This window comes from Magnolia sinica, chromosome 12 (genome assembly GCF_029962835.1).
Source record: "Magnolia sinica isolate HGM2019 chromosome 12, MsV1, whole genome shotgun sequence".
Taxonomy (NCBI): Eukaryota; Viridiplantae; Streptophyta; class Magnoliopsida; order Magnoliales; family Magnoliaceae; genus Magnolia; species Magnolia sinica.
This window is the reverse complement of record NC_080584.1, coordinates 8737711-8757354: the sequence shown is the minus strand read 5'-3', so window position 1 is coordinate 8757354 and position 19644 is coordinate 8737711. Positions and strand designations below refer to the sequence as shown.

Genomic DNA, 19644 nt, shown 5'->3' with positions numbered 1-19644 from the left:
TCTCTATATGGGTTCGAGGTTTTATACTGTGTAACCATGCGATGGTAAGCCCCATATACTGTAATATGATTGGCCACTAGTCGACGGGTTTCCATTAAACATCCTAAGATGGTAGCCTCATGAGCCGGGGATGGTGGTAATGGGACACTATGCCCGAGCTGTCGGCCTATGCTGGGCCATGTGCTCCCCGCAGTGACCTTTGAGCTTATCTAAATTGACTGGTTGTAAATGGACTAATAATGACTTGGCTAATCATGCATGCATGGCATACTACGACGGCTTGGATCATTATGCCCATACGATTACGCTGCGAGTTGCGCTAATGACCAGCCGATCGATTTATGATGATAACTTGGATCACTCATGCCCATACGATTACGCTGCGTGTTGCGCTGATGACCACTCACATCTTTGGGTGACGACCCCATTGCCTGTCTGGATGTTATTCTTGGGGCTATCGTCCAGATGTTTTACCCCGGTCGATGATTGCATTCATGCATCCATGCACCTAATAAGACCGCATTTACTCTGTTTTGGTTGTCGGATGTTTTATACTATTTCTTACGATGCGGCGGTGTGTAATCTTGAGGAAATTCACACCGAGTTGGCCACTCATCCATCAAATATACAACCTTGCAGAGTACCGGTGGCTTTAGTGATATGTATGTTCGGACTTGATGAGGAGCAGAGAACAAGTACCGGGGATGCATGATTGTATTTACTAAGGGCTGCGTGATCTTGCTGTTGACATTTATATGCTTTCCGTCATTCTTCATGTATTAAATTCTTGTAAATCTTGTACTTGTTAAATTTAGAGACATTAGTTTGTATAAGTCATTATGGGCAGCTTCTTGTAAATTTGAATGATAATGAAATTTTCCTTTATATCGATTTGTCCACACTACGCTCATTTGCTTACTCTGATGATAGTTAAAAAAAAATGTACACTCGAATACGACCATCCTTTAAAGCTTGGTCTGCAGAATCACACAGATATAGATCTAGGATAGCAATCTAAGAGCACTAAGCAATCACAAGAGAACAAAAAGATTTAACGTAGAAAGCCCTTGAGGGAAAAAACCACGGCACAAGGTGACAAATCTTCACTATGAAAATAGAAATTACAAAGATAGAGGACTTACCTGATTCGAACAACCTCGAATCTCACCCTTACTACACCCTTTAATAACCCTAGAACCCTTTTAGAAACTCTTAGAATCCCTTTAGGAAGCCTTAGAATATCCTAAAATAGCCCTAGGGACCTCTATTTATAATTTAGGAAACTCCACTTACGCGCCTTTCTAAAACCGACTCAAATTTATGCAATCCGCACAAAATCCGCAATGTATCTACGTAACCCTTGACTAGTCGAATGAGAGCTTCAACCAGTCAAAGGACCCCTTCGACCGGTCGAGCCTGACCCTCAACTAGTCGAGCATCCCGGATACCAAAAAACATAGGTCACTAGACTTCGAGTCTAGCAGGCCTCGACCAATCGAGGAACCCCCTAGACCGGTCAAGTACTTTGACAGATTTAAGACATCTGTTGAACAATAATCTCCACTATGTCTTCAATCTTTAAACATGTATCTTCTTGCCCTCTTCTCTTATCTCTACATTGCATCATAGCTTCAATGAACGCTTCTCGTGTACACTCTGTCCTTCTTTTACGACATTGCCAAGCCTAGAGAAGTTGCACAGAACTTGAACTTCTCTGTAGGAACGAAATTGATGAGCATGTCTACTGGATTCACGCTGGTGTGAATCTTTTCCAGTGTTACGCCTCCTTCCTCAAGCATTTGTCAGATAAAGTGGTGACGAACATCGATGTGTTTAGTGCATGAGTGATAAACAAAATTTTTAGCCAATTTGATAGTGCTCTCACTATCACAGTTAACCCTCACGGCCTCCTGCTAAAGTCTCAATTGATTTATCATACCTCTGAGTCAAACACCTTCTTTAAATGCTTCCGTCACTGCCATATATTCTGCTTCGATCGTGGAAAGAGCCACTATGGACTGAAGCTTTGACATCCAACTAATTGTTCTACCTGCTAGTACAAACGAGTATCCTGAAGTAGACTTTCTGAAATTCACACTGCCTACGTAGTTGGAATCCACATACCCTACCAATTTTGTCTGTCTTCTTAAAAGTTAAGATGTAATCTTTCATACCTCGAATGTATCGAAGTAACTATTTCACTGCTTCTTAATGTTGCTTGCTGGGGTTTGACATGTATCTGCTCACAACACTAACTGCTTGTGAAATATCTAGCCTCGTACAAACCATGGTATACATTAAATTGACAACCGCATTCGAATAAGGTACATGAGACATAAAATTCTTTTCGTCATTTGATTTAGGACATTATTTTGAGGAAAGCTTGAAGTGAGCCACGTGGGGAACGGTCATCGGCTTTGCCTAGTCCATCCCATACTTGATCAATATCTTTTCAAGGTATTCTACCTGTGATAACCAAAACCTGCTCTTCTTCTTATCTCTATAAATATCTATGCCAAGAACCCTCTTTGCAGCCTCCAGATCTTTCATCTCGAATATCCCTGATAACTGAGTCTTCAGTATATTGATTTCAGATATATAATGGCCGGCGATCAACATATCATTAACATACAATACTAGGATGATGAATTTGCTATCATTCAGTTTCTTGTAATAGGCACAATGATCGTATTCACTTCGAGTAAATTTTTGACTCAACATGAAAGAATCAAATTTTTTATACCACTACCTAGGTGACTATTTCGAGCCGTAAAATGATCTCATTAACCTCCAAACTTTTTTCTCTGCCCCTTTAACTTCGTAACCCTCTTGTTGCTTCATGTAGATCTACACTGCCAACTCTCCATGCAAGAATGCAATCTTGACATCCATTTATTCCAGCTCAAGATCGTATTGGGCAACCAGTGCCAACACGAATCTGATAAACACTCGCTTAACCACCTGCACGAATATCTCTGTGGAGTCGATTCCTTATCTCTGAGCATAACCCTTCGCTACCAATCTAGCTTTGTATATATCCTGTTTTCTTTTGAATAACCACTTGCATCCGATCATTTTTCAGCCCACTAGAAACTCTACCAAATCCCATGTGTGATTTTTGTGCAACGAGTCCATCTCATCATCCATAGCCATATTTTACTTTTCTGTATAAGGCTCATCAAGTGTCTCTTGAATAGTAGACGGGTCCCCCTCATCGGTAATAAGGGCATATGCAATATTAGAGTCGTCCCTGTATCTTGCTAGTAACTTGTGATCACCGGATGGTGGGTTTCTTCTTATAGGTGGTTACTCCACCTGATCTTGTACCTCTATCTGCATATCTGTCTCTGCATGAGTATTATCTATGCTAATTTGAATGTCTACGATTAACCTTTCAGATTTATTTTGCTCCTCTTAATCATTCTTGCGGAATATGGAGCTTTCATCGAATCTGACGTCATGGCTAGTAATGACTGTGCGTGTGACCTTGTCGTATAACCTGTAACCTTTCACACCAATGTCATAGCCAACAAAGATGTATTTTTTAGAATTATGGTCTACCTTATCTCTCTAAACTGATGGTAAATGAGAGTAAGTCTCACAACCAAATATGCGTAGATCTTAGTAGTCAATTTTTTGACCACTCTATACTTTCTATGCGATTTTACATTCAATTGCTGTTAAAGGAGACCGGTTCACCAAATAGTAAGTCGTATTAATGACCTCTGTCTATATGTCCTTGCCCAACGCAACATTACTTAACATGAATCTGGCCCTCTCCAGGAGAGTCCGATTCATTTGCTCAGCCACACCGTTTTATTAGTGCGTGTGGTGCACTGTGTTATGCCTAATGATCTCTTCATCCTTGCAATAATCATTAAACTCAGTCGAAATAAATTCTCCACCATTGTCAGTCCTTAAAACCTTTATTTTTCGCCCTGATTGTTTTTTCACCACTGTCTTCCATTGTTTGAATATGGTGAAAACTTCAGATTTATGTTTCATGAAGTAAACCCAAACTTTCCAGGAGTAATCGTCAATGAATGAAATAAACCATAACGACCCTCCAACGAAAATTTTTGGCGGTGGCCCTCATACGTCAGAGTGCATATAATCAAGCACTCTCTTACATACATGTTTTCCAGTTTTAAAAGATAATCTAGATTGTTTATCATATATACAATGCTCGTATATATGTAAATCAGAATTTTTAAAAGCTGGAATCAAACAACGATCGGATAGTACCTTCATGCCCCGCTTGCTCATGTGGCCTAAACGAGCATGCCACATACGTAGAGACGTGGAATCTGTAATAGCTACTATCGCTTCACCTGTTGAAGTGTTCCCAATCAACCTGTAAAGGTTTCCGTGCTTTTGCGCTCTCATAACCACGCGTGCCCTTTTTGAAACTTTAAGGATACCATCAATACTAGTGAACTTGCACCCTATAGCCTCGAGTGCACCGAGAGAAATCAGACTTTTCTTCATATCAGGAACATGCCTGACGTCAGTCAAGGTATGATCCATCCTATCAAACATCTTGATGCTCACCGTACGAATAGCCACAACATTACAGGCATTGTCATTGCCCATAAAAAGCTGTCCACCATCGCATTCCTTATAACTGGCGAACCAACTCCGATAAAGAGTCATGTGATAAGATGCTCATATGTCAAGTATCCACTCGTCTTTCTGATTATCATGTAAGCAACCGATCATGGAAAGAGACAGAACATCACCACCACTTGTTTCTTCATCAAATGTGACAACATTGGCCTCCTTAGAAGAAGCTACTGATTTTTATTTTTTTTGCTTTACGATTGGTACAATCCTTCTTCATGTGTTCAGACATTCCACAGTTCCAGCACTTTAGTTTTCCTTTGCCCTTGCCCTTGAATTTGGATATAGTTCTTGAAGATCCTGTATCTCGCTCAACATTTCAGCCTCTCGTAATCAGTGCATTAAAAGATGTCTCTGTGTCGCCATTTAGCTTTTTCATTCGCTTCCCTTGAAGGGTTGAGATAACGACGTCAACACTCAGGGTTTTATTTATGGTGCACATTGTGTCCTTAAATGACTTATACGATGCCAGAAGAGAATTCAACAACATACATACTTGTTTCTCATCTTTGATCACTTCCTCTATATCCTGCAATTTGCAGACTAATTTATTAAAGTTGCTGATGTGGACCTCCAGATTTTCACCCATCTGCCATCTTGAAGTTATACCACTGCCGCTTCGAGTGTAGGCAATTTTCAGAGAGTTTTTTCACATAGATATCTTCTAACTTCACCCATAAATTAGCTGCAGTTTTCTCCCTGAAAACATTATAGAGAACCTCATCTATGAGACATAAATGGATCGAGGATAGGGTCTTCTTATCAAGAGTATTCCATTCATCATTAATCATGGTAGACTTTCTCGCCTCAACGGCACCATCCTCGCCTTGCTTGGTTAAGGAACTGATCATCTTGATCTTCCATAACTCAAAGTTATTTTTGCCTGAGTACTTCTTAATATCATACCTAGTACTTCTCATTATTGTTAATCCTGCATATTCAGATTTATGCCTGAACGATGCTTTGATACCACTTATTGGGATTTGTTCTGTGGAATCACACAGATCTAGATCTAGGATAGCAATCCAAGAGCACCAAGCAATCACAAGAGAACACAAAGATTTAATGTGGAAAATCTTGCGGGAAAAAACCATAGCACAAAGCAATAGATCTTCATTATGAAAATAGAAATTACAAAGAGAGAGAACTTACCTGATTCGAACAACCTCAAATCTCACTCTTATTACACCCTTTGATAACCCTATAACCCTTTTAAAAACCCTTGGAATCCCTTTAAGAAGCCTTAGAATACCCTAAAATAGCCCTAAGGACCTCTATTTATAGTTTAGGAAACTCCACTTACGCACCTTTCTAAAACCGACTCAAATTTATGCAGTTTGCACAAAATCCACACTGTATCTGCATAATCCTTGACTAGTCGAATGAGGGCTTTGACCAGTTGAAGGACCCCTTTGACTTGTCGAGCCAGGCCCTCGACTGGTCGAGCGTCCTGGATACCAAAAAAACATAAGTCGCTGGACTTCGAGTCAAGCGGGCCTCACTTGGTCAAGCAGCCCCCTCGACCGGTTGAGCACTTTGACAAATTTAAGACATCTGTTGAACAATAAAACTGACATATGCAAGTATACTCATGGAGTGCAGAATAAAAACCATTAGCACGAGTGTACTCTCAATCTACACATAGACCCAAACCGGACCCGACCCCGGCCTGGTGTGGCATGCGCACACATGGCCACAACACATCTCGGCTTGGCTTGGCGCACACATTGTAAAGAGATGGTCTAACCCAAATGGCTATTCCTCCTTAGCAGCTCAAGCCTTATACAAACCACATCTCTTATATACATGAGATTTCTTTGGTTCTTTCTTATGTGGGACAAGAGAGCTTCACTAAAAACAAAAACATTTAAAAAAAAAAAAAAAGAAACATGGAGGGTACTTGAATTTTGAAATAAAATTATTGTATTAAAAAAATGTTTTTGAAAATACGACAAGGGCGTTAATAATATTAGTTGCAGTAAAAATGATGACTATTGGTTAAGTTTAATGAGATCAATGAAAGGTGGAGAAGCTATTTTCAGAACTTGTTAAGTGACAATCAGTATGAGAGCATAGGGATAGATGGAATTATAAACTCAAATGAGGTTAGAAAGCGTAAATACTTTCAAGGGATTAGTAATACTAAGTAAAAGAAGCTTCCAAAAAGATGAAGATAGGAAAGGCCTTTGGACTGGATGGTATACCGATGGATGTTAGGAGGTGCATGGGAGATTTATTTCGGTTGGCAAGATAACAAAAGCTCCAGGAATTACTTTGCTTAGCCTATTTAGAAGTTGGTTAAAATGGGAGTCTTTTGTTTTCATGGGATCTTTGGTTTTTTTGTGTTGCGTGACATGATGTGTCAGTTGGTGTGGAAGGCTCTTATTTCTTTTGTTATTTTAAAAAAATGTTTTTTAAAATACGACAAGGGCGTTAATAATATTAGTTGCATTAAAAACAATGACTATTGGTTAAGTTCAATGAGATCAATAAAAGGTGGAGAAGCTATTTTTCAGAACTTGTTAAGTGACAATAAGTATGAGAGCATAGGGATAGATGAAATTATAAACTCAAATGAGCTTAGAAAGCGTAAATACTTTCAAGGGATTAGTAATACGAAGTAATAGAAGCTTCCAAAAAGATGAGGATAGGAGAGGCCTTTGGACTGGATGGCACACTGATGGATGTTAGGAGGTGCACCGTGCATGGGGGATCTATTTTGGTTGGCGAGATAACAAAAGCTCCAGGAATTACTTTGCTTAGCCTATTTAGAAGTTGGTTGAAATGGGAGTCTTTTGTTTTCATGGGGTCTTTGGTTTTTTTGTGTTGCGTGGCATGATGTGTCAGTTGGTGTGGAAGGCTCTTATTTCTTTTGTTTTTGGGTGCATGGCTTTTGTGTTTAAGTAGTGGGTTTTGGATGTAGTAGGATTTTATGCTTTTGTTTTTTGTTATGTTCCATTGGTTTTTGTTTGGTGTTACATCCTATGTTATATGATTTCTGTTTTTATAAAAATGAAAAATGTGGGAAGAGGAAAGATCTTCAGATGGTCATTACAGTGTAGTTGTTTCTTCTTGGTTCAACTGAATGTTTACAATTCAATTATTTGGTTCATCAAAACAGACCCTTATAAAGAAAACTGTCAATTAAGTAAATAGAACTACAAATTGGGGATTCATACAATTGTTTTCAAACAAGTTTATGAGAGAGAGAGAGAGAGAGCATGTATTTTTGTATTCCATTCAAGTAGATATATGATCCTAACCTGCTCACTTATGTGAATTCCCAGAGCTTCTAGAGATGGGTGCCAACCCAAACACTTTTACTTATTCCGAACTGAGGACTGCTGCGGGAAATTTCAGTCTGGAAAATAAGTTGGGAGCGGGAGGATTTGGGGCTGTTTATAAGGTACTTTTTTTTCCTTACGGATCTGAAATGAATGTATCAGAGGATAGTATCATTCGATTTTCGATTTGCGAGATTAAGTGAATGTGAATGATTGTCATAGGGGAAAATAAAGCACCAATTGAGAACTAAGGGTGTATTTGGAAGTGAATACAAATCCCAATGTGTGTGGACATCCAAACAGGCCTCTATTTAATTCTCTCTGTGCTGACTCAGGCACATTTTATACTGCAATTATGTGCATACCTACCCAGGACCCACTATACATACTAACATTTATACATCCATCCACCATACATATATGCATAAATAAATACATCTTGGAGCATTCATTTACTTCTATCAAACTGTGGTATTTTTGTAGGGTACACTTTTAGATGGAAGGACAGTGGCTACGAAGAAACTCTCTGTCGCATCTCATCATGGAAAGAGTCAGTTTGTAACAGAGATTGTTACCATATCAGCAGTGCAGCACCGGAACCTTGTGAAGTTGTATGGATGCTGCATCGAGGGAGATGAGCGGATTTTGGTTTATGAGTATCTCGAAAACAAGAGCCTTGATCATGCACTCTACGGTACAAAATATTTCCCTATTTCTGTAAAACCATATTCTTGAGCTATGACCAAAATGAGGAATGTGGTGGCCGTTGGTGAGAGTAGGATCTGGTAATCGCACCTGCCAATGCAGCATATGCATGTGTACAATCCAGGCCACAGGCCATTCATCTGGTGGGCCCCACATGAATATACAACCGCCTAAATCCAGGCATTCTGATCATCATGTAGCCCAACACATGTTTGAAACAAATGGAAAATTATAAAAAATTGCCAACATCCACATTTATCATACACATGTTCCCCATTTGAAGATTGAACTGCCTTTATTTTTGGGTCATGGAAAATCAAGGTGGGCCCCCCCTGATGAACAGTCTGTTTTCTTGCACATACATTCTACATTAGCAATTTGGCACATACAGGGGGGGAATTGCTATTTAGGGGTATCAATGGCACCCTTACTGTGGTATCAATGGCAACACTCAACCAAAATAGACGTCCTGATCAGTTGTTTTCCCTATTACCTATATTGACCAGTGTATCCATGAGAGTATTATGCATCATTTCCATTTAAATGCATGTCAATTCCTTGCAGGAGACAATAAGTTGCATCTAAATTGGCCCACCCGCTACGGTATATGCTTAGGTACGGCACGAGGCCTCAGTTATCTCCACGAGGAATCGAGGCTCCGAATCATACATAGAGATGTCAAGGCCAGCAATATTTTGCTTGATGCTGATCTCAATCCCAAGATTTCAGATTTTGGTTTGGCCAAACTATATGATGATAAGAAGACACACATCAGCACACAGGTTGCAGGGACATTGTAAGAAACACTCAGTTGTTTTCACCTCTTACTTACATTCTGTTTGGATGCTCAATTCAACTAAATTATAACAATTTATAAGAAATGATCGAAGTGGGATAGCCGTTTTAAATGATATGATGAGTAGCCACCAAATTGCAATTCCATGAATTTCAAGTTGGAACGGGAACAACTTCAGTTCCGATTAAGGGGCTAGTACCTCATTATGAATGGAGTAGGGAGGAGTCCCACTTTGATCATTTGCACTTTAGGGCACTATCTAATGTAGGAGGAATGTGAAAAAAGATTAGGAGAGGATTATAGTCTTCCTCTATAATAAGCCTTGAATAGTTAACAGCCTATGCTGACTTTCTCTTACACGGCTCGAAAAGGACTTCCAAGTTATCACAGGACTCTTATAAGCTGATTATTGCAATTTAATTCAATTGAGCATCCAGAACACATCCTAATTTGCTCATTATGAGTTGTTTTTTGTGTGGATTCTTCAAGTGGGTATCTTGCACCGGAGTATGCCTTGCGTGGGCATCTAACAGAAAAGGCTGACGTGTTTGGATTTGGGGTCGTCGTACTTGAGATTCTTAGTGGAAGGCCAAATACAGATGCAAACTTGGATCAAGATAAGATATATCTCCTCGAATGGGTATGACATTTTAATCACCTTATAGGAATCAGAGTCTGTAGGTTGGTAATTTGATTCTTTGATTAGGATACACGTGTTATGGACACACACACGGTCTGTTGAGATTTGTTATCTTGCTCAGTGTTTCATGTTCCTGCTATTAGCTTTCATTGGTTATGATTCAAATAATGATCACTAGTCAGCTGCTTCTCCTTGCGATTCCTGTTGGGGTCAGATGGAGGAGAGAGAACGGTTGCAGGTGAGAGAACGTGTGCGGAAGCGCAATCGTCTGAGGGAGGGCTTTCACCCCAGGAGATCATCTCCTCCAACCCCACCTTTCCCCATTTCGTAGCCAACCTCACTTTCAATACCTCTGAGGACGACCTGCTTTGAATCTTCAGCAAATATGGGAAACTTTCAAACATTTACATCCCCTAGGACCACAGTCGGAATAGATCTTGGGGATTCGCCTTCATTCGATTCTTATATGAACAAGATGCATACAATGCAGCGAACTGTCTGAATGGCAGGAGAATTAACGGTCGAATAGTCTCCATAGAGAGGGCAAAGAGGCAGTTGGGTTCTTCCAGAACAGAGCAGGCCCCGACCCCCAAATCACAACCATAGATAGCAAGCGAGGGTCAGCTCGTACGCGGACACGGTGAAGAAGACGCATACCCCAAGTATGGCTCCACCCCCTGGCACGGTGCCAATCTCTCATGGTAGAGTAGAGTCTGCCGACCCATTTATGGTGGAAACAGACAAGGGTATGGTCGACAGTTTGAGGAAATCCCTCTCCTCGGCCCTTATCGCCTCGGCAGAGAGTGAATCAGTTTCGATTTTGCACCTCATTGACACATTATGTAAATCGGCATTCTCTGCATCGCTTATAGACTTTACAAGGCTTGCCCCCAATATGTTTCTCCTTATGTTCCAATCAAGAGAGGAGATGTCAGCCTTTGCAGCAGACTCCTCCCTAGTCCGCAGCATGGGTTTAACAGGAGTTGAATCTTGGTCACCTAAATCCCCTTCTTTCAGTCAAGGTGTATGGATCCGGCTACTAGGTATTCCGACCCATGCGTGGTACCCTAAGACGATTGAACAACTGGTGAGCACGTTTGGGATGGTAGAAGAGTTAGATAGTGTGGCAACCCTTGGCATCTTCCAAGACTTTGCCAGGGTTAAGATCATATTATCTCCTAAATCGAATTTCCATCATCTGTATACCTTACTGGTGAATGGTTCAGCATTCCCCATTGTTGGGTTGTTAGAAAAGTCAAATGTGGTAATGTCGAAGGCAGCTCGTCACCAGAAAGAGAACCTTAATGGGCAACAAGAACAGGTCTCGACCAGGGAAACGGGTCATGAGGTCATTTCACTACCAGTAGAAGCCTTTAGCTTCCTGCCCATCAACTGTTTGCGAAAATGCCCAGTAGGCCCTGTCGACTATAACAACTATTGTCATCCCTCCCCTCCAACCTCGATCACCAACTGTTTGTGCAATTTCCTAACAGACCCTAGCTATCAATCCTTCCCCTGCTTCCAGACCCCTACTCACCCCCGTCCGTGATAATCTCCATTCCCAAATTAGCAGCGAGGAGACTGGGCGAAGTCAGAATTCTCCTCTCTCCCTAGAGCTGATCCAACCATCCCCATGGCCATGGTGCCATCTCGGCTGCAAAGCAGTCAGTTCAGGCGCACGCCTGTCCTGGAGTTCAGCCCTATGGTCTCCAAGTATGGGGATCCAGTGGCTCCTACTGCAGACATTCTAAGACCCTTAACACCCGGATCAGACACTCCGCCTTCGCAACAGCACACCCCTCCTACATATCAACAGGCCCCTGCTACCAATCTCACCCACACGGTGTCCATTCAGGTGTAGAAGGTGCGAACCCCGTGCCGGACATTTAGCCCCAAGCAACACTCAGAGGGTCACAACTGTCGTCCAACAGCAGACTCATTGGAAATAGACCCATCAGGCCTCCAATATTCTGTAATCCAACTTCCCTACATAATGAGCTGGCTCTTAGATGAGCCCCAAACCAGCAATCTCTAGCATCTCCCGAGAGTGGAGACAGCCTTGATCCATACTATCGCTAGCCCCTCAGCAACTAACGGCACAAGAACGAATAGGGCTTTCCAGTTTCAGGTTCAGATGGGGAAACATTCAGAAGCTACCATACCAGTTTCTACATTGGCATACTACTCCTCTATCAACCCTGTTAGGAAAATCCATAGAGTCAGAGCGAGATCAGTTGGATCATCTCCGCTGAGACTCTAAAATGACCCTGAACCATGACTGGATCCTCCAAGGTTTAGAGGCTAGTGTGCTGCAGAAGGAAGGCTCGAGCATGATTCCCAAAACTTTGAGGAGACGAATGCTCCAATTGAGGAGCTCACGCTTCACTCTTCTGCTACTGATGGTGCAGACACAGTGAGCTAGGAACAGAACAAGTCAGCAAGGGTGGCTGATCCAGTCACAGTGAAGAGAAAAGCAAGGAAACCTCCAGGCAAGAAACTATCTAGACATCATGATGAAGGAGAATGGTTCAGCAGACTCAGAAGACTGAAGCAAAGGGTCGTGAATACGGGATGTGTAACAGATAGATAGAACCCTCATCCAGAATGCCCGAGGGGTGGGTAATGTGCCTACCATGAGATCCTTAAAAAATCTAGTCAGGAAGTTTAAACCTTGCTTAGTAGTCATCCTAAAGCCGATGTTGAGAGAGGAAAGAAGAGTAACAATCAGTTTGAAGCTCGGCTTCCACTCCTCGCTTTCCAATTGTGAAGTAGGGGGTAAAGTCTGGGTCTTCTACCTGCATTCCCTGAATGTGTCTGTGTTTAGCTCATCTAATCAAATGTTTTCGTTAAGCTTGTCATTACAGGTCCATAGTGAGTCAATCTTCATCTCCATTATCTATGCTAGTTGTTGCCGATCCCATAGGAGATCCCTATAGAGCGAGATGACTGCTCTTGCCAGAATCATTCAAGTCCCGTGGGCCGTTGGCGGAGATTTTAATGCGGTTATGGAAATTGAAGAGAGAATGGGGACTCAGAATCTAGACAGAACTAGCATTATTGATTTCTCGAAAGCAGTGCAAAACTCTTCATTGCAAGACATTGGCTATTCAGGAAATCTATTCACTTGGTGCAATAACAAGTCAGGCAGTGCGCACAGATGGGCCAGACTTGACAAATTGCTCTTCAATAACAGATGGGGGTCCATTTTTCCTGCCTTTCATGTGGAACATCTGCTACCCAACAATTTTGATCACGCCCCTTTGTTTCTCTCTTTCCCAAATCAATTCCAGCCCAGGGTGAAGCCCTTTCATTTTCTCAAAATGTGGACATTACAGGATTCTTTCCAACAGTTGATCAAGAAGGCCTGGGAGGGGGAATGTTCCCTTCAGCCCATGATCAATGTTCAGCTCAAAATGAAGAAAACTAAGCAATTGTTAAAGGTTTGGAACAAAAAGACCTTCGGCCAGGGTTGAGGAGGACCTAGAAAATATTGATACTCATTTGCAGGATGCCACAAATGACGAGCTGTTGCAACAAGGTGTGGCTATCAGGCAGCAGCTAAATAAACTAGAACAGATTGAAGAAGTTTTCTAGAAGCAAAAAAGTGAGGAATACATGATTGGTAGAAGGGGATAAAAATGCCAAATTCTTTCATGCCTCTTCGAGAGAGAGAATCCAATGTGCGGCTATCTTTCCATCAAAGATGAGGACGGAAACACCTTAACCAATCAAGAAGAGATTAAAGAAGCGGCAGTGCATTTCTTTAAAGAGTTTTTCAAGTCAGAACGCACTTCTCGTCAAGCTAATTTCACGCAACATATCTCTCAGCTGGTTACGTCCCAAGACAATGTGGACCTCCTGGTCCCCCCATCCTTTCCTGAAGTTCATGCGGCAGTCTTCTCCATCCCGAAAGATGGGGCCGCTGGCCCAGACGACTTCTCTGCGGCATTCTTTGTGGAATATTGGTCAATAGTTGGTAATGACATCCACAGGGCTGCTATCGATTTCTTCACAGGGGGAGAAATTCCTAGAGTTTTCTCCTCTTCCCTGATTTACCTCATCCCCAAATCCCCATCAGCCTCGCAGTTTTCTAATTTCAGGCCTATCAGCCTATGCAACGTTATTTACAAGATCCCCGCAAAAATCATGGCATCCAGACTAAGTAACATTTTGCCAAAGCTAATTTCATAAGAGCAAGGAGCATTCGTCTAGGGTAGAGCTATCACAGGGATCATAGCCCTGGCTCAAGAGGCAATGAGAGAGTTAGACAGAAAGGTGCATGGGGGGGGAACATTATTATCAAGCTAGATGTTGAGAAAGCCTACGACAGAGTTGATTGGCTTTTTCTTAAAATGGTTCTCTCTGAGTTCGGTTTTAGTAACAAATGGATTTCCTTAGTTGAAAAGTGTTGGGGAAATAACTGGTTTTTAGTGTTAGTAAACGGGAAAGTGGCGGGGTTCTTTAAATCCTTGAGAGGTTTGTGCCAGGGAGATCCTCTTTCGCCAGGTCTCTTTATCCTTGCAATGGAAGCCTTCTCAACCAGTATCAAACACATGGTAGAGAACAGTAGGATCTAGCCCTACAAGCTTCAACAAGGGTGCCCCCTCATATCACATCTATTGTACACGGACGATACTTTGTTGTTCCTTAATGGGAGCCAGAAATTGTTCATAGGAGTTAAAGACTTCCTGGTTGCGTACCAAGAGGCCTCGGGCCAAAAAATTAATAGCAGAAAGAGCTGTTTCCTTGGTTTGAAGAGTTTTCCGGTTGGTAGGGCTAGAAATATTGAGCGCATCCTGGGTTTTGCCAAGTCGTCTAATGGTGTCAAATATCTTAGAGTGCTACTAAGTAGGGGTAGAACCAAGGTAGCTGATTTTCAGTTCCTGATCGACAAGGTTAATAATAGAGTTAACGGGTGGAAATCTAGACTCTTATCTCAAGTCGGCAGGATGATGTTAATTAAGCATGTGATGGGAGGCATTCCTCTTCACATTATGGCAGCAATTCATGTGCCAGGGCAGGTAATAAGGAGCTTAGAGAGCATGTATGCTAAGTTCTTTTGGGGTTGGAGTGAAGGGAAAAGAAAACTGCATTGGATTGTATGGGATAAAATTGTCAGGCCCATATGTGAAGGCGGCTTAGGCATCAGACGGTTTTTTTTCTTCAAAAAGGGTATCTTTCATTGATAATCAGCGACACTTTACAACGAGGCGGCTTAAGGAAGTAATGGCTGCACTCTGTATGAAGATGGCTTGGGAAGTGAAATTTGGAAAGAAAGTTGGTCCCTGAGCGTCCCTCATGCAGGCTAAGCATCATAGAGACATGCAGGGGGATGAGACGGGCAGCTCTTTGGCTCAATCCTCTCCTCATTGGAGAAAAATCAAAGCCCACTTTTCTTTCATTTTAAACAACATGCAATAGCAGGTGGGTTCGGGGGAGCTGAAACTTTAGCAAGATAACTGGTCAGGTTTAAGTCCCCTACAACGGATCGCGTCCTGCCCGATCCCAGACACGCTTTTGTCCCTCAAAGTCAGAGACTTTTTGGGTGCCACTGGCCCCATCCCTCCATCTTCAATCTTCAACTACCTACCCGATCAGGTTCTGATGCATATCTTTAATGGAGGTTTCGTTACCTCAGATAAAATTTTAGTATATTTCTGGCCCTTCGACTCTTCTGGGCTGTTCACTCTCAAGTCAGCCTAGAAGGTGAGCAGATCCTCGCTTCCGACTACAAGATGGAACAATAGGTTATGGAATAAATATCCCCCCAAAAAAAAAAAAAAAATCTCGATCTTCTGCAGGAGACTGTTATAGGGGGCCATCCCGGTGGACAAACATATCCAGTCCAAGGGGGTAGTGCCGACCTCCATGTGTTGTTGCTGTAACAGTGATTCTCCTACCCCCAATCGCTACCTCAGAATCTATTTCCCATCTCTTCCTTTACAGGCAGCATGTTGCATCTATCTGGACCCATTTCGTCCACATTTTCAGGATTTCTCCCCTGCTCCATCAGTCTGCTGAGGGGAGACTGTTGCAATGGTGTTGTGTTACAGACCCTAGTTGTGCTCCAGCCTCTACAAGATCTCTGCTTCCCATCCTCATCTTCTGAGAAGTTTGACATGCTAGGAATGAAGCTAAGTTCGATGGTAAAAGGATGAAGGTTATTTCCTCCATTGCCCATATCAAATGGTAGGCAAAATCCATTCTTCGAGATGTCTCCCTAAACAACCCTCTTAGAGTTGGATTCAGGAATGATATGGGGATCCCGCCCCCTCGGCAGCGCTAGTTTTGCTCCTAAATCATCAAATGGAAAAAGTCGACAGCAGGGTGGGTCAAGCTGAATGCGGATGGATCAGCAAGAGGCAACCTGGGTTTGTTAGGGGAAGGTGGGGTTTGCAGGGAGGACAAAGGAAATCCCGATTTTGCTTTCTCCATAAGCTATGGGGTCGGCTCAAATAATCTTGTTGAACTTTATGCTATCCATGATAGGATCATGTTTTGCCTGGCTAGAGGGTTGAAGAAGATCGAGGTTGAAACTAACTCCGAAGTCGTTCTGAACCTCCTCCTTGGGAAGCCCGCATGCCGTGGCCAATGAGATCATGGGTCATTAGGATTAATTCCTTAAAGCTAAGAGGTTCTTTCTCTTTTATTCATATTCTTAGGGAAGGGAATGGGCCGGCGGATGGAATGGCCCGTATGGGTAGTGAGCGCCAATCATCCTCCTTCTATGTTCATTCGAGCTCCCTCTCGAGGTAGGTGCGAGAGTTGATCGTGCTTGACAGTACTGGCTTAGGGGTTCTTTGGACCCGTCCTGTAAAAAGTTAGTGTCCTCAGGTTCTTTGGTTTTGATCTTGGGTCGCATTTTGTGGCGGGCATTAGGAGTCACAGTCCTAGTTTTTTGCTTTTGTTTTTAGTTAGGAGATATGATAGGAGAGGCCTGAGATTTTTTGTGTAGCCCTCCTGAATCCGCGTTTTCTTGTACACTTGTTGTTCATATTATCAATGATACAAGGGCATTTTTTGAAAAAAATAAAATAAAAATGATGATCACAGGTTGTGTTTGGAGCACTATTGATTGGAATCACGATTATGAATCAAATAAAGTGGAAATAACGAAATAGTAATTTCCTTCCCACCGTATTGAAGTTTTGGGAACGAAATCACAATTGTGTTACTTTCAAGTTGGACTACAAAGATTTGTAATTGCAATTTGAGGGCCTACTTCCTGGATGTAGACTCTGGGAAACGTCAATTAACTTTCGTAGTTTTGCCATTTTGATTAAACTGTTGCCTGCATTTCAATTCGTGTGTGCATCCAAACACAACCTAAGAAGAATGTAACATGTAAATGGGCCAAACAGAAGCATCCTATGTGTGCCGACATGGGATCATGTGTGCAAAAGATGGGTCATCAATCAAGTAGGTTCCATGGAAACTGTTTCCTAGCCGATCGAAAAATAAGGCCAGCCCACTTTTTAGATGGACCACAAAAGATAGCTAATGGTTTAAATTAAATGCACAAGTGACCTACCTAATCAGGTAGTCTACATCCATTGCAGGACGTGCCTAATTATGAACAGTCCATATCTCGCACACACGTGAGATATAGGCACATTTGTGGTGTTTGTATTTCACATTTGCAGATGCGCATCTAAAAGTAGCATTGCTTCAATCACAAAATAATGAACTTTCTTCACAATTCATTCTACTAAGTGATCACTAGCTATCTTTAAATGATGGATTTGTGGACATAAGATTGATGTATTATAAATTACTTTTTCACTCAATGTATTAATAATACCCCATCATTGCATAATTTCTTAGGCTTGGACTCTACGTGAAGCTAACCGTACATTGGAACTGATCGATACGACACTGTCCGAATTTGACAAAGGAGAAGCGCTAAGAATGATTGGAGTAGCTCTTTTGTGCACTCAAACATCTCCAGTGCTACGCCCGCCCATGTCCCGTGTGGTGGCCATGCTCTCAGGCGACGTTGAAGTAAGCAATGTCACATTGCGGCCCAGCTACTTGACTTTGTGGCAATTCGATGAATTAACCAACTCCCTGAATGACTATACGTCAAGAGAGTCTATGGGAATAATAATGGAAGGCCAATGTGACATGTCCAACAATTCGAGCTGGTCTACTCCTGCGAAACGGCCGCCTCTGCCCACTCAGCCATTTTTGCAAGAGATCATTGGAGAAAGACAGGGCTGATCGACTTTTTTAAGCTCTGCATGCATTTCTTCGAGTTATCCTCTCACTGCTTATGAATCTTTCTTTTATTTGGATGTTGAACATATCTTATCACACAGTATGTATATGTGTCATAGTTCGAAAACCTAAAAACTCGACTCAACCCGATGTCCACCCGGGTCGGGATGACTCTACTACTTAGTTGAATCTTAAATTAAAATAGTATTAAATGTTTTCATTATTAAATAATACAAGTATCCTAAGCAAATTGCAAGTGCATTAGTATTCCATCAGTTAAGAACCTTGCTTCTGTTGAAGGAGTTGACTGGCCGGTGACTCGACTTGACTCAGTATGAATCATGTCAACTCGACCAAGTCTACTATTGGACTTGACAAGTTTTTAAAAACTCAAACAAGTGAGACTCAATAAAAAGTTTCTGGCTGACTTGGGTTGATTTCTTAATGAGTCCAGTCAACTTAGTTGAGTTTGGAGTGAACTCCAAGAGTTTTAAACTATGATATTGTTGGAATATTTGGTTGAATTAAATAGATCTATTTAAAATTGAAATCCAAAAAGAAAATAAAAATTTAGATAGAAGATTTATAGAGTTGAGTCGAAGCGTGACAAGAGTTACTCAGCTTGAAATCAAATTTGCTCCCCTTGGACAACATGCCAAGTGCAACAAGTTTATGATGTAAAGAGGGTTGCAGACACTTTCATGGCGAGAAGGCCCGATCGAAGGTGGAAGTGATTAGGATTGTCAGAACCCTAAAGTGGGTGTATCTCGCAAAATGGAATGAATTATTTGACGTACCATATATTATTTTGGCGTAAGAGAAACTACTTTAGCCAGCCAACCCACTATGTCAGGTTGCCCATGCCGAATTTGCAATATTCCATCAGATCAACGATCAAACGTCCATTTTAATTTGATAACAATTCTTGATCCTTCGAGGTTTAGGAGCTGTGACCAACATAAAAAAGGCCTTAGAAAAATTAGGAGAATAATGTGGTTAGGCCAAATTGGACACTTACTATTTTTGGCCAAAAACCATGAAGTCTAGTAGAAATCATGACCATCTATAAATAGTAAGTTTACTGTTTATAGTAATATATGTTTTTTAGGGAGTTTGAGTTGGAGTTTGATTCTGAAACTTATTCCTAGGTTAGTTATCGCTATTTAAAGGATTGTAAATTCGTTTTTATCATCAATCACTTTATTTTCAAATTCATTAGAATTTATTTCCATTTTTCCTATTTTTTCCTCATGGATTTGAGGAATCTCTACGAGGATTCTAGAGAAGCTTCCTGGATTTGGCCCAACATCAAAGAGGAGCTGCAAATGGACTTTCCATGACTATAATGTCCATTTTCAAAGCAATTGGTCCAGCTGCAGGAG

At 41.7% G+C, this 19644-nt stretch overlaps 1 protein-coding gene across 10 annotated transcripts in view; it reads left to right on the top strand.

Annotated features, from left to right (window-relative positions):
• The window catches only part of LOC131220882 (probable LRR receptor-like serine/threonine-protein kinase At1g56140), a 101443-nt gene extending 82920 nt beyond the window's left edge, over positions 1-18523 (top strand). For 9 of the 10 annotated variants that reach the window (XM_058215762.1, XM_058215759.1, XM_058215758.1 and 6 more), the window contains 5 exons: positions 7908-8026; positions 8388-8598; positions 9174-9405; positions 9895-10045; positions 17870-18523. In XM_058215762.1, the coding sequence (XP_058071745.1) occupies positions 7908-8026; positions 8388-8598; positions 9174-9405; positions 9895-10045; positions 17870-18265 (1109 nt within the window). In that variant the 3' untranslated portion in view covers positions 18266-18523. The remainder of the gene's footprint in view (positions 1-7907; positions 8027-8387; positions 8599-9173; positions 9406-9894; positions 10046-17869) is intronic. The other variant, XM_058215764.1, reaches the window with a different exon arrangement.
• The last annotated feature ends 1121 nt before the right edge of the window (positions 18524-19644 follow it).